General features: G+C 39.8%; 1 protein-coding gene across 1 annotated transcript; it reads left to right on the top strand.

The window, feature by feature from the left end:
* The first annotated feature begins 1,161 nt into the window (after positions 1-1,161).
* Positions 1,162-4,132, top strand: LOC127010814 (uncharacterized). The gene is made up of 3 exons (XM_050885885.1): positions 1,162-1,688; positions 2,138-2,835; positions 3,192-4,132. The coding sequence occupies exons 1-3, from the start codon at positions 1,211-1,213 to the stop codon at positions 3,267-3,269; spliced, it is 1,254 nt and encodes a 417-aa protein (XP_050741842.1). The 5' UTR covers positions 1,162-1,210; the 3' UTR covers positions 3,270-4,132.
* Positions 4,133-13,715: the final 9,583 nt, after the last annotated feature.

The following is a 13,715-nucleotide window of genomic DNA, read 5'->3' on the forward strand; positions in this document are numbered from 1 at the left end:
AAAACAAACTGTACTAATTTTATTAATGTTGAAGATACAGGTAAAGGATTCGCCGGAACCTACCTTATAAACTGTAAATATATATTCTTGATTGGGATCACTAGCCCTGTCGATCTAGCCATGTCCGTCTGTCCGTCCGTCCGTATAAGCGCTAGGATCTTGAAAGCATGCAGATTCTAGAGATCCTGTATACTTTGTTGAAGATTTCATGTTAAAATTTCTGACGGTGCAGCCTAGTCCCGATATCGCATACTTATACAAGAGAAAATCGCTGATGTTGCATACAAATGTATATAAAAAAGGTCGTTGATGGGAGAAGGAAACAGGGCTTAACCCCATGCTGTCATTGTCATTGAACGGCTGACAGTTGCACGAATGTAATTGGCAGTAGGCGCGAAAGCAGAACGCATGAAAAATAGAGGCGTGTGAAAATGATCCACTCCTATCACCTCGACATCCCTCCACTTCAGCAGATCTCAAAATCGTGAGAACTTCCATTAAAATCTGGCGAGCAGGTCGAAGGGTTAAGGAAGGGCAACATTTGCCAATGTAAAAGGGTCGCACCTTTGGGGTGATCAATGCTGCGTTAAATTTGATTAGATCGAATCGCGCTGTCTAACCTGCTCAATTCAGCCGATGAAAGGTCCAATTTGCGCCGACAATGTACACGCACATACATAAGTAGTAATGTATAAATGTATGTAGAATGTACATGTTCCTAAGAATAAGCAGTATTAGATCGCTGTGATCAGCTACTCCTCAGTTTATTTTGAAATTACACAGCTGCAAAAATATGCAAGTGTGTGTGTGTCCGCTACAATCCAGAAATATTTTTGGGAAGTCCCATTTTCGCACCGTTAGCAATCCGATTCAAACGATGGTATCGATAAGTTTTAGACATTAATAGGGGAGTTCCCCTATTCATTCTGAAGTAAGATTCAAGAATCGTATTTAAAATTCGAACGATTTTATAAGTGTCTTATATCACACATTAGAAAGTCCAAGTGTACAATATAACAACAAAGCTTCTTTTGTATCGATCGATCGGCTTTTTATACACTATATACCATATCGATAATTTCAGCTTTGTGCAACTATCGATATATATGTATAACTATATATATATCCTTTCTAACTTCACAGCTTTTAAGTTCAGTTGCAGTTGTCAAAGCGTGTTGGTCGGTTCGAGATAAAGCTTACGTTCGAAATAATGGCGTCTTGTAATATCCTAAATTTGCCGGTGGAAGTTCTCGCCTTGATTTTCAAGGAGCTATTTAATATCAAGGATAAACTTAATTTGGCCGAAGCCCATCCAGTTCTCGGAACGGCTTTTGCACTGCAAGCTGGGAATACTTACAAGGAAATAGTTTTCGAGCAACGCCCAGATATCGAGTGGTCAAAAATTTTGTCGTTCTGTGGATCTTCCGTTTCTAGAATATCAAGCATGACGGTGGGAAAAACAATGGTTGTGACCAAACTGGCTTCGATGTTCTGTCCCAATCTCGAGGAGTTCTTCATTCCCGTTCGCAGCAATTACTGGAATCATATTGCTCCACTTCTATTGACCTTGCAAAATCTGAAATGGGTCGGATTCATAAACAATTTTGATAGAGTAAATTTGGTCGACACTCTGATGAAGTTACCTAAACTAAATAACTTGCAATTGGTTAGGTTTAACCGTCGAGATAGTAAGTCCTACTCATTTATAATAACAAGAAACACCAATTATTTTTTATATTTCGTTCAAAAATTATTGTCTTCATATTTACCAAGAATCATTGATCGATCACGAATAGTATAGGAAATTTATCTTTAACTCTTCGGAACGTAAAAAATTTCGGGAAACATTTTCAACATACCCCCAAGAAAAAGCATTACAGGTTAAAAAAGCCACTAAAGCCAGTGAAAAATTTTTGTACAATTCATTTTGTTCATGCCTTTTAAAGTTTTATATTTTGGTCTTTAAGATTATGTTTATTTAAAGGATAAGTAAAGTCAAATTTCGATTTTTAAGGGGTCGAATCAAGAGACAAATCGTATAGGGGGATCGAATTCTTTAATGGATTCAAAGCAGTAATGCCGAGCCCAACAAAATATTTGGTTTTTAATAATTAGAGTTAACTATTATTTATTTCAGTGGGAAGACTAAAGGAGCTTGTAAACCTGGAGAACCTGTCCATACTCCAGAACAAAAGAGGGGAACCAATTGATATTTATAATGTGTGTTCGTCCATGAAAAACATGGATTCGTTGAGGATACACTGCGGCGACATTCGAATCCCCAGTAATCTGGGCGAAGAGCCATTGTGGCCCAAGATAGAATTACTGAGAGTTGGTTACGGTATCTTCTACTCGCCATTACCTTATTTGCCGACTCTGAAATACTTCACTATAGATAACACTAATTTCCGTATAAAACTTAACAAAATATTTGGGGAAACGGTAACAAAGTACGGCGAAACCTTGGAGTCTCTGCGCTTTTGTCCAGAAACCCTGCGATGTATCGATTCTGGAGAGGCCGAAACCATATCTAAGTTGAAGGCCCTGAAGAGGCTTGAATGTCAGTTGGAAGACGATTTATACATCGATCTATTTATCACTCGGTTGCAGCAACTGGAGGACCTTAGCCTGCAAAACTCCTCCAACATCACCAATGTCGGCATCCTCAAGTTGCTAAACCGCTGCAAGAAGCTGCGTAAACTTGACGTTTTTGGTTGCCGGCTGATCAACAAGGCTTTGGTAAAGCCGGCTGTCGCTCTTCTAAGTATGAACGGCGTTCAGCCAGATAATCCCTTAGTACTTAAAGTTGGTGCTGAATTCGGAGCTGTGAGCGATGTAAGTTAAAAGACGTATCTTATAATGCGATTCAGCCACACAAATTACGATTTACCACCTGTTTACGTTAGTAGTTTTTTTTTAATTGAATATTTAACGATTTTTTGTTTAGAAATATATCCCCTTTGTTGTATAAATATTTTCTGGCTTTTTTCTGACTTCACCGATAAAACTATCCGTATCTTTTCATACTAATGTATGCATTCACATTTGAAGATTTCGCATTAAAACAAATGAAACTTTTGTAATATTCAGTGCTATTCACCAAAAACTAATCTATAGTTAGTTGGCATTTTGTAGTATACTTTAAAATGTGAATATAAAATGTAACAGTATTTCACCTTTATAATTTTCAGAAATTAATCGACGGTGTACTGCGGATTGAAGGACACAACAGCTTTAGATTTTTCGATCTTTTGGAACAATTGCTTTAAAAGAATACACATAAAGATATGGTATACGTCTTTATTTTATAATTCATAATTTCTTCTTTTGACCGAGCAAAAATGAAATAAAGCGTTGAGTTGCTTAATAAAGTAAAAATATATAAAATGAAGGGGTGCAATTTTAGTAACTCGATTACTGAAGGGTAGTTTTTTGGTCTGTAGCCCAACCGTTTTGGACCCGTCGGAAAAGTAGCTGCCTCGGTAGCACTGCTCAAATGGAAAGAGCCATCGGAAAGAGAGGCAGATAAGCCAGGGCCAACACGCCAGACAAACTGGCGACGCCTTGTGAAATTTTCCTTCGTCTTCGGCGCGCACACAACAATAAAGAAAATAAATATAAAAAACACTGCCTGGCACACACTCTCGCGCTGAAAGGGCCCCCGAGAACTACAACGAAATAAGACCATAAATGCATTTTAACAAAAGACAAGCCCCGAGAGCCAATGAACCTGAAGCAAAAAGTAAAAATAAAAGAAAGGAAAAAATTGAAAACCAACACAGAAAATAAAGAAGCAAAGCCCCAAACCAAAGGCCATAAATAAGCCGACATCGGCTCCGTTGCGCATGCGCCGCAGCATTTCGGGCTGCACTTCAACTTGAGTCTCTGGCCCGTCTCCAGCCTCCTCTCGCTCGGATCCCCTATCTTGCTGCTCACCATCTACCATCTGGTGAGCCATTTGAGGCTACGGAGCCAGATTCAGGAAAGTGCGGACTCAAAGTATTACTCCACCACCAAATACTGGTAAATACCACGGGCAGTTTGTATAATTTAGACCTAAATGTGTTTTTTAATCGTATTTGGATATACTTTAGAATTTTATAACATATTTTAAAAAGTATTTAAAAAAAAAAATAAAACTTAATCGCCTAATTGCTATGAGCTGAAAAGCTATGATTTATTAAACTAAATACTAACATTTTATAGCAAACATACTTTTATGAATTTGAAAAGTACTAGTTTTTGCTTGAAAGTTATAATATCTTCGAAAGTTTAACAGTAGTGGTGATCAGTGTAGTCAGCAACCGTGTTTTAAACCATTTTAACGCTTGCTGGCCGACTTATGCCAATGGAATTTCTTCAGCTCGGACACACTTTTCTAGTGTAATTTTTCACTAATGATGACTAATTCACTTGTCGGCGGGCTCGAGTGATTCACGCATTTGCCAGGAGGTGCGAAATCCAAACGCAGGTGGCCCCAGGCAAAGAAACAAAAAAGCAGTTGCAGCTGTCGACGGAGGTCCATGTAAACATTATTTTCCTGTCACTATTTGTTTAACCCTATTTTTATGGGCATCAGAAGGAATGCGTTCGAACATTCTCCCATGGTGACTGATAAGCTCGACTTACGCCTCGAATTACAATGAAAATCCAATTAAGAGTTATCAGTAAAAGTTCCAAGAGCAAGTCGAAGTTCAGCAGGCAATTGGAATATTATTTGGAGGGGAACAGCCCCAAACGTATTATGGTTTATGCTGGTCGATGCCACAAGTTTCTAGCCTGTGGCGCAGTTTCAGCTGTTAATTTGAAAATTAGATAATTAGGCCCCAATCTTGAAGAACGAGACGCACACAAAACACTTGACCCAAATCGATGTTGGAAGACTTAAATCTGAAGGCGCCCACACTGGAAATGTAGTATAGTTTATAATATATATTTATATAACATAACTAATTATATATCATAATTAATATAAACAGGAAGGATTAGATTTTTTAAAATTATTTTTGTCAAAATACATGCTTTCAAATATTCAATTTATAAAAAATAAAATTGTATGAAAAAATGTAACATGTACTTTAATCCATATCTACCAACCTCTTGCTGATCCAGTAAAATCCTAAATTATATGGCCAAAACCAGCACCACAAGTGGACCTTTTGCATAACGATTTAATTAAAGTTTGCACACAAAAACCACAAAAACAAGTCAAAGAGCTGCGAAAACTTAAAGCGCAAAATGAAATCTTAGGGGCTTGGACCGGGCCGGGCAGCAGCCCACAAAAGTTGGCTTATTAAATAAATAAACTATAATTAAGCGTAATGCATGAGTTAGCAGTCGGTGAAGTTAGTGCTCAAAACGACATTGCCAAGCCTCGGGATACTCTAGTAAAGGTAAAACTTCTTAGATGAAAAATATACATACCTAATTCAAAAAAATGTTTTTCAAAAATATTATTGAACACGTTTTACATAGAATGGTTATCGGTTTTTATAATTTATAATAAAACTTGTTGTACCTAATCCTAAACTTGACCCATAAAATAAATGTGTATGAAAGGGTAAAACAGCTTGCCATGTACGGCGTTAAAGAGTGTTTTGAAATATGTATCTGGCTGGTCGATTTGTCCGCGAGTTTGGCCAGTTTGGGCTGCATCCACGCATTGTCTTGGTCCGAGTGGAAGCCGCCAGGCAGTCTAAGACCAGTAGTAGGCCAGCAGGCCCAGTAGCCAGCCAGCTAACCGATCCCAACCGAGCCAAACCAAACCCAGTTGAGACCAGGCCCCAAAGCAGTTGACTTTTTGGCGTATGTTGCAAACAGATCCTCGCCATAATTGGAAGCAGTCGCGCGGAACTTGTTGAGCTGAAGTCGGCAGCCGCAGGAAATTATAACTGCACTGAAAAAAATGTTTGTAATTTAATTTAAAAATATACTTTGGGGTACAATCAAAAACCTCAATTCAACTATAGGCAAACTCTTTTCTATTTCTATTATTTTTGATTATTTCTGTCTGTGTGTATGGTAAAAAACCATCTTTCCAGTGCAATCAGGTCTCCTCCTCAGCGACTTCTGGTTTCTATTGACCCAGTCGATCCGTCAGTTACTAAGTCAAGTCGCTGGGAATGTAAATATGGCGAATGGAGTAGTCCGAGGATCACTTTTACTTTTACCGGCGGATCGCTGGCCACCTTTGGCTCTCTTGTTAATGTGCCAGGCTGCCAATCGTTTAGCATTTCCCCCTCCCTCGGACATTTTCCACGGCGTTCTTATTGGCCCGGCCAATTGACACCTGAATGTTAATGGTCCACTGGAACCCGGCTTAATGCTTAAATCATGTCTGCGCAAATTATCTCCGCAGTTAAATGATAAAACACAAACAGTTGGCCATCCTACACAGTATCTCGAACTGAGTGGCGTGATCTTTCGGATTCCCCTAAAAGGTTAAATACAAATTGTGCGACAAAGTGTTTTTTGCCGAGGCTAAACAAAGGAAAAGGTATTGAAGGAAATTTATTGGGCAACTGAAGTTTGAAATGGCTACAACTTTGTAACATCGTTGAACGATCAATTAATTTAGGTGTATGGCTAAACTGTTTAACTTAAGTTGAGCACTTTTCTGAAAAACATGTTGGCTCCTCTTTAAACTAGGCTTATGCGATCTTAGCTAATGGATCTCTGTTGAAGCTTTTATAATATAATTTTTGAATACCAATCCTTGTAAATGTGTTCCTTGCCATCGCCATCATTTTTTGTATTCAATCTAGGGCTCTGCAACCCCAATGATCCTAATCCGACTTAGTTTCCCGCTCATTAGCCATGGGTCACACCTGACTGCCTGACAAAAACTTCAGATGGCTGGTGCTCGGATCGCCAATGAATCATAACTTTCTGGTAGCAGGGACAGATCGTTAAACTAGCTCCAGTCCAAAAAATCATTTTATAGACGTATTAAAAACCGAGGAGACAAAGAGCGAACTGGTCCCCATAAAAGGGAGCTGCGAATCCACCAAAACCAACCGAATAGGTGACAATCGGGGGATGAGGACAATGATGGGTCGTAAAACCGAAGACAGCGCGATAAATGCTCCGTCCACGGAGACGGAAATTAACATGAAATTGTGAGACGAGGCACGATCACAGTCACCCCATAATTGCCGAAGAAATTGCCCTCGGTCCCTGGCCCCTGAACCTTCCCCCTCCCATCGAATTTTCTCCGGAGCCCCAGGTTCCCTGCACTTGTGCCCAGCACACTCTGCAAGTGTGTCTCGGGTTCACTGTGCCCAAGCCATCTCCGCGGAGCTAAACCGATCCCAAGTGAACCGAACTGAACTGATCTGAGCTCAGCTACATGATCCCTTTTCCAGGGCCTTTGTTTTTACAGTGCGATAAGAGGCCAAGACCATCGGCTTGGGTTGCCTAAAAAGAGAAGGCAACCATGATATGACCCCTGGGCGAACTATGCATACCCTGGATAATTTTGAAAATTTTGATCGGGGTAATATAAAAGATAAATAAGAAGTGATAAGTAATATAAAAGATAAAAAAGATTTTATTGGACCTATTTCCTATCGACAGATGCTATAAGGCTTTTAAAAAGAGCATACAATTATCGAATGATGATTCGTTTTCTAGGATACTTTGGGCTTCGAACCCTCCCCAGGCCGCCACTTTTTCTTGGTTTTTCACCCAGGCTCCCGGGCTGTCCCTCTTTTCACTTTGTTTATTTGTTTGTTTGTTTGTTGGCGTAGGACTTGCGACGTCGACCCTTTTGGCGGGCTGGCCCTAAACTCGAGCTCCTACCCCTGGGCCGCTTTTCACCATCCGATCCCGAGACTGACAAGTTTCACCTGTCCGTATTTGTCCATGGGGTGATCTATCATGGGCTGGCCAGACAGACCTGTCCAGTGGCTGTTTTTATGCCCTTCCATTCTGGCGTAGCCCTTGGGTTCCTCCTTTCGAGCTGGGACTCTTTCTTTTGCAGAGGGTTGACGTTTCTATTGCCGGCAAGATTTGCTGGGGAACATTTGTTTGACTAGATAATGGGGCAAACGCAAACACACCGATGCCTGTGCATACACAGAATGTTGTGATGTAGTAATCCAATAGGGTTCCCCAAGCATTTGTGAGGCGGGCCAGCCCTCGACTGACCCCTGGCTATGGATAGATCACGGCCCGACTACACTGGAAAAGGCTGAGTGATCTTCAAGTTGCGAAATTAAGAATGCGAATTAATAATAATACTTTTTAGTAACACAAAGATTGCATTGTGAAGAATGTTCTGCAATAATACTTAGCTATTCTAGGATACTTAATGAAGTAACTTCTAGAACATGTTGTACTTTTTATGAAATGTAGTTTTATTATTTTACTTTTTAATCCAATGGCGATGTTTTTCTTCCCATGTAGAAGGTAAACTGATATCCCGAGGGGCACCGAGGCGGCCTCATAACCCCAATCTCTCTCCCTGTCGGCCGGTGTGCAACCCAGGCATTGAAAGTGAAATCATCTGGGGTCCGATCGGTGTGTCTTTGGCCGGGCTTCACGTTCATGACCACTCATGCCGGACGGAGCTTAGGGGGACGCTCGAAACTTGGAGGAACGTGCAAACTGCGTGCGCGGCAACTCGACTTGGCGATAATGATTGACCCAAAAAGCGCGTGGAGTTCTTCCCGAAAAGTGAATGTCATTAGAAACATTTCGGGGCGCGTTTACAGATAAAGAAACCAAGAGAAATTACGAAAATAAAAAGTAAAGCCCTCTGCAACAGCTGTCAATCAAAGTGCAGCAGCAGCCATCAGCGAACAAAAGCAGAAGCTATCCGATAGATACACTATTTCGAAAAAGTGGAGCATGGCAAAAGGCGAAGGGAGAAGGTTGCTGTATCTGCCAACGTGTGTAAAATAGTATTTTAATTATTTCATAAAAGTTTTACGAGGTAAGTAAATGTAAAGTAATATGTGAAAAGTGGCGGAGAAAGACTACTTCTAAATATTTATCCTTGTGAAGATAGAAACCTCAATTAAAAGTTAGAGTTAAGGAGAACCAAATATATTTACGGGTTGTATATTTTTTAAAATCAAACCAAATAGTTTTATTAAAAATAGCTTTCTTGGCAGAATATATCCCCCGAGTTTGAAACCGCCTTTCTTTATCTTAAAGAGCATTTCCCGATCGATCACTGATTTCCCAGCCTGTTTTCCCCAGTATTTTCCTCAGCTTATTTGCTTGCTCTGTAGTTTTGTGTTGATGCTTCTTTGTGGTGCGTAGCTCGATCATTTGCCACAGCCTGCTTATGCAAGCACACAGATTCTAACGAACACTCTGCCATCTAGAAGCCGAATCCAAAAGGCCCCCAGCTTGGTTGCCCCAGATTCAGTGCCTCTCCTCAGCCTGCCGCCCTTTCATTTCCATTTTTTCTGCCTTTTTCGGATTTGAAGCTTGGCAGCAAATGCTTTCGATCGCTGCCTGCGACGATAGAACAAAAGTTTTGTTTACATTTTGTTTTGTAAACAAAGGGAAATTCAACGTACATAAAAAATAGACACTGAAAGGAAATATCGATCAATTAACAGTTCTCATGTAAGAAAAATGTTTTAGAAAATGTTGCTTAAAAAGTAAGTAAGTTTTTTGAACTAGCTCAATAGTTTAATAGATGAATAGTTTAAATTACTTTTCTTTGAATAAAATCTAAAATCAAATGAAACAGTTGAAAATAAAACTAAGTAGAGCACAGAAAAACTGAAAAATGCCCAATTTATTGACCTTCTCGCAGTGTACCTCCATATAGACGCTTGGATAGATGGCTGCGATGCATATCTGTGTTTTGAGCAATCGAACACGACCACGACGACATGTTGCATTCTAATGGCCCAGCCACAACTCATCTGCTTCTGCTTCCACTTCTGCCTGCTTTTTTCTGCCTCTGTTGATCATGTTCATTAATTAATGATCAGTCGTCGTCCGTTGTTGCATTCGGATCTTTATTGTGGCCCAGGCCCATGTATACGTATACATTTTTATTTTTTATGATGACCAAGCGTTGTGCTCTGTTTTGAGCGTATAATTTATGACATTTTATTGTGTGGCAAAAGCGAATGTGGATCCCCATCCTCCTAAGTTCGTATGGTTATTGGGGCTCTTTGGCCCAGAACAAGGGTCATTCAGTACACTAGTTGGACTCCTATTATGCTTTTTTTAACAGCCCTCTTAAGTCGCAGCCAGTTTTATGCAGGAAGACATTTGGTACTGTGGAATTTTATGTCTTTATTATAAAAATATTTTTTGATTTTTGATCTACTCACTCATTTTAAAGTAACCCTTTCCTTGCCTCCCGGATTTTTAATATAAACAGAATATCAGACGTTTCTACTGCAATAATCGGACTAGAATCTCCTCTTATAACTTCTCTCCAAAACACACATCCCAATTCGTCCCCCACCCCTAGCCACCTGGCGAAAAACCCATAGATCACAATAAAGATCTCGGTAACTGTCATGGATTACCATACAGTAGTAGTTGTTGAATCTTCGTCGCTGTTAGCCACATTAAACCTCAAAAGTAGACAACAAATAAAAATCGAAATTGATTGTTGTTGTTGCTGGTGCTGGTGGTGCACTCAAAGATAGATTGCTCATAGATTTTCGAGGTAGAAAAGGGAAAATAAAAGCGTGTTGCAGCCACACCAGCGATACGGGTTACCAAATGGGCAACGAATCGAAGAAACCGAGGGAGGGAAAGAAAGAGGAGGAAAACTGTTGTAAAACGCATTTTGACTGACAGGTACCCATAGGTCTTGAGCGGACGGGTCCGGACCACAGACGGACCTTCGGGCCCAGCTGAAACTCCTCAATTTGATTGCACGAGTCGGAAAAGGCGAGTGATAGAGATAACCAGGCGGGGAGAGACGCGACAAGCTAGATGGGTCTGCCAGCCAACCATCTTTAGTAAAAGGTTCGGATAAAGGGACTATATTTATCGATAAAAAAAGTATAGGTTCGAATATATACCAAAAGTGTTGAACTCTGAAATCTATTAAAAAAATGTTAAGAAATGTATTTTAAATGTATGGAAAATGTGCATATCTTCATCATTTTACCCGATTTTTTTTATGTTTGCACGAAATTTGTAACAATAATGAATTTACTTTTTTATTTTAACATTCAGAATTTTTTTTTGGTTCTTTTTATTATGAAAGAAAGCTAAACAGAAAAAGCCAAATTTTCAAAATCTAGCCAGGTCGACAGATCTAGGGCAGGCAGAAAGAGAAGGAGTGCTGAGACGCTGCCTCAATTTGAAAATCGACAAAACGTGCAACTCACATGTCATACACGCTTACGACGTCCGACTGAGCGACAGCGATCCCCCACCCTTCCCAAATCCCCTCCCGATTTCCCTTCTCCGACCCCCGGTCTTTACTCCCTTTCGAAGGGGACAACAGCTGGACGCCTGTTCTATGAGGTGTGTGTGCCAGCGAGTGTCTGTGTGTTTTGTAAACCTCAGCTGTGGGACTCACTTCTACTGAACTCTGCGATCGGCTCAAGGAAAGACATTTGGCCAAATAGACCCCGGGAGAAGGTTGCCAAAACGCTCTTATAAGATATTTTTAAATGTTTTTTGCACCTAATCTGCTTTTTCATACTCAAAATGAACTTTGGGTGTACCACATTGAATACAAACAAATAAAGAAATGTATTAATATTTAACCTTTCCACTAAAACAATGTAATTTAATTAATTATAATAATTAATAATTACTTATAAAAGAACTGTAAAACCATAAATACTTTCTCTTTGTTACTAAATGTAATTAAAAAGAATATGAGAAAGGTAATAATATTATATTTAATATTAAATCACAAAAAGACTCAAGGAGACAAAGACGATTGCAAGGAAAAGTTCAAAGTATGGAGAGTGTAGAGGACGAGGGCTCATCGGAGGTCAGGACAATCTGAAGTCGAAGCCCCAGGTTGAGCCTAGCTGTTCTTTGTTTCTCTGCGGTTAAAGATTTATTCACATCTGTGCGTTTGCTTGTTTGTGATGTGTGGGTTTTGTGTTCACTTTGTTTCTTGAGTCGTTTTGCTTTTATTTTAATTTTCATTGGGTTTGCTTTTGTGAGTTTTCCGTTAATATCGAACACCTGTACGGCCATTAGAATTATGCCCTGGCAGTGACGATAGCAACCAGTATAATGAACCCCTCATCACTAGTTTCAAAAACCCGCTTCTTATGGGCTAAATGCTTTGGGATTATTGGTTTTTGCTGTAGCTAATGAATCTATTAAATAATTATAGTGTTTAGCAAAATCATTATAATTTTCATATAACGATATTTAAATAAATAATTTAATATTTTCACTCTATACCATTACTAAATTTTATGTTAAATACTCTCTTCAAGTAGCAAACTTTGAACCTTGCACATTGTGTAATCCAAATCCCCATTTGTATCCCTAATTTGCTTCGCGAAACAAGCCTAAAGAATTAGCGCTCATTATAATCATTTTGGGCTAGCAAATAATTTCGTCTTGGTCTGGAGCCATTAAGTGCGATTTGAGGGAAAACCAGAGTTTGTAGAAGATTCAGAGCATCCAATGGATTGGAATAGTGGGGACTGGGAGGGAATGGACCCAGGGAAAATAAAGAAAGACGGCACGAGCGCATCAAATTAAGCAGGAAGGAGGAGACAGCAGCGTCGACAAGAGCAAACTGCAAGTAAAATACATACTAAAACCCCTAACCAATGTAATTTGATACCGAAAATCATTATGCACAAACATACTGCCTATATGCACATATAAATGAATAAACAGAGTTCCCTACAGAGGCCGAGAGTCGGATAAAGAACGAACCAGAGTCGACGACTAATTGCCATCAATTTTTTGAATAAATCTTGGCAATATTATGCATGCAGGCCCCCAGGAGGAGGGGTTTTCGGCGGCTTTTCTGGAGAGGATCTGGGAACATGGCACAGTTAAATGCCCCAGCAACGCCGCACCCCACTTCAGGATTGCCCACAGAACTGCTCCGCAGACTTTTGGGGGCAACCGTAGCGGGGAGTCGTGTATGGTTAACCAATCAAAAGGTTCTTCAACCCATCCCAGGGTCTGGCTTTGGGCCCGATCTACGTAGCCTAACCATTGCTAAAGTGGCACGATCACCAACATCATTATCATATATATATGCACCCATACCCGTGCCTTTTCGATATATCCATGCAAACGACAACGGGCCACAAAGACAGCATGTTGCCAAATCAAATAGAAAACAGGAAGACCTTCTGCTCCTCTAGGCGAATCTTGGAATACCCTAATAAAGATATTGCAAATGTAGCAAAATCACCTCAAAAAAGTCAGGCATATTCTTAAATCTGGTTTTCTTTAACATGATTTGAGTCTATTTGCGAAAAAAAATTTAGATACCAAGGAATGGCATCAAACTGTAAGTTTTTTGTAATAAATATATATTGTAGCATGCTTTTAGGCACCTTTTTGGGAGCTTTCGAACCTCTTGTTTTTCTTTACAAAAACTTCTCTAATTTCTACTTCTTAAGAAAAACTTTTCCAATTTCTGTTTGTCGTATATACTGACAGCCATTGGGAACAAAATAATATATACCCTCTGGCAGAGTACCTCCAACTTACCCAGCTAGAACCCATCTCAGGGGCAGCAAGAGGAGGCACCACGATCTCATGAGGCAAACACGATTTGAAAATTGCGT

Source organism: Drosophila biarmipes, chromosome 3L, assembly GCF_025231255.1.
Source record: "Drosophila biarmipes strain raj3 chromosome 3L, RU_DBia_V1.1, whole genome shotgun sequence".
Classification (NCBI taxonomy): Eukaryota; Metazoa; Arthropoda; class Insecta; order Diptera; family Drosophilidae; genus Drosophila; species Drosophila biarmipes.

Bases quoted from the DNA above. Each gene is read 5' to 3' on its own strand.
- LOC127010814 (XM_050885885.1), top strand. From the start codon at position 1,211: ATGGCGTCTTGTAATATCCTAAATTTGCCGGTGGAAGTTCTCGCCTTG. The intron at 1,689-2,137 runs GTAAGTCCTACT...TATTTATTTCAG, and splicing joins TAGGTTTAACCGTCGAGATA to TGGGAAGACTAAAGGAGCTT. The intron at 2,836-3,191 runs GTAAGTTAAAAG...TATAATTTTCAG, and splicing joins AATTCGGAGCTGTGAGCGAT to AAATTAATCGACGGTGTACT.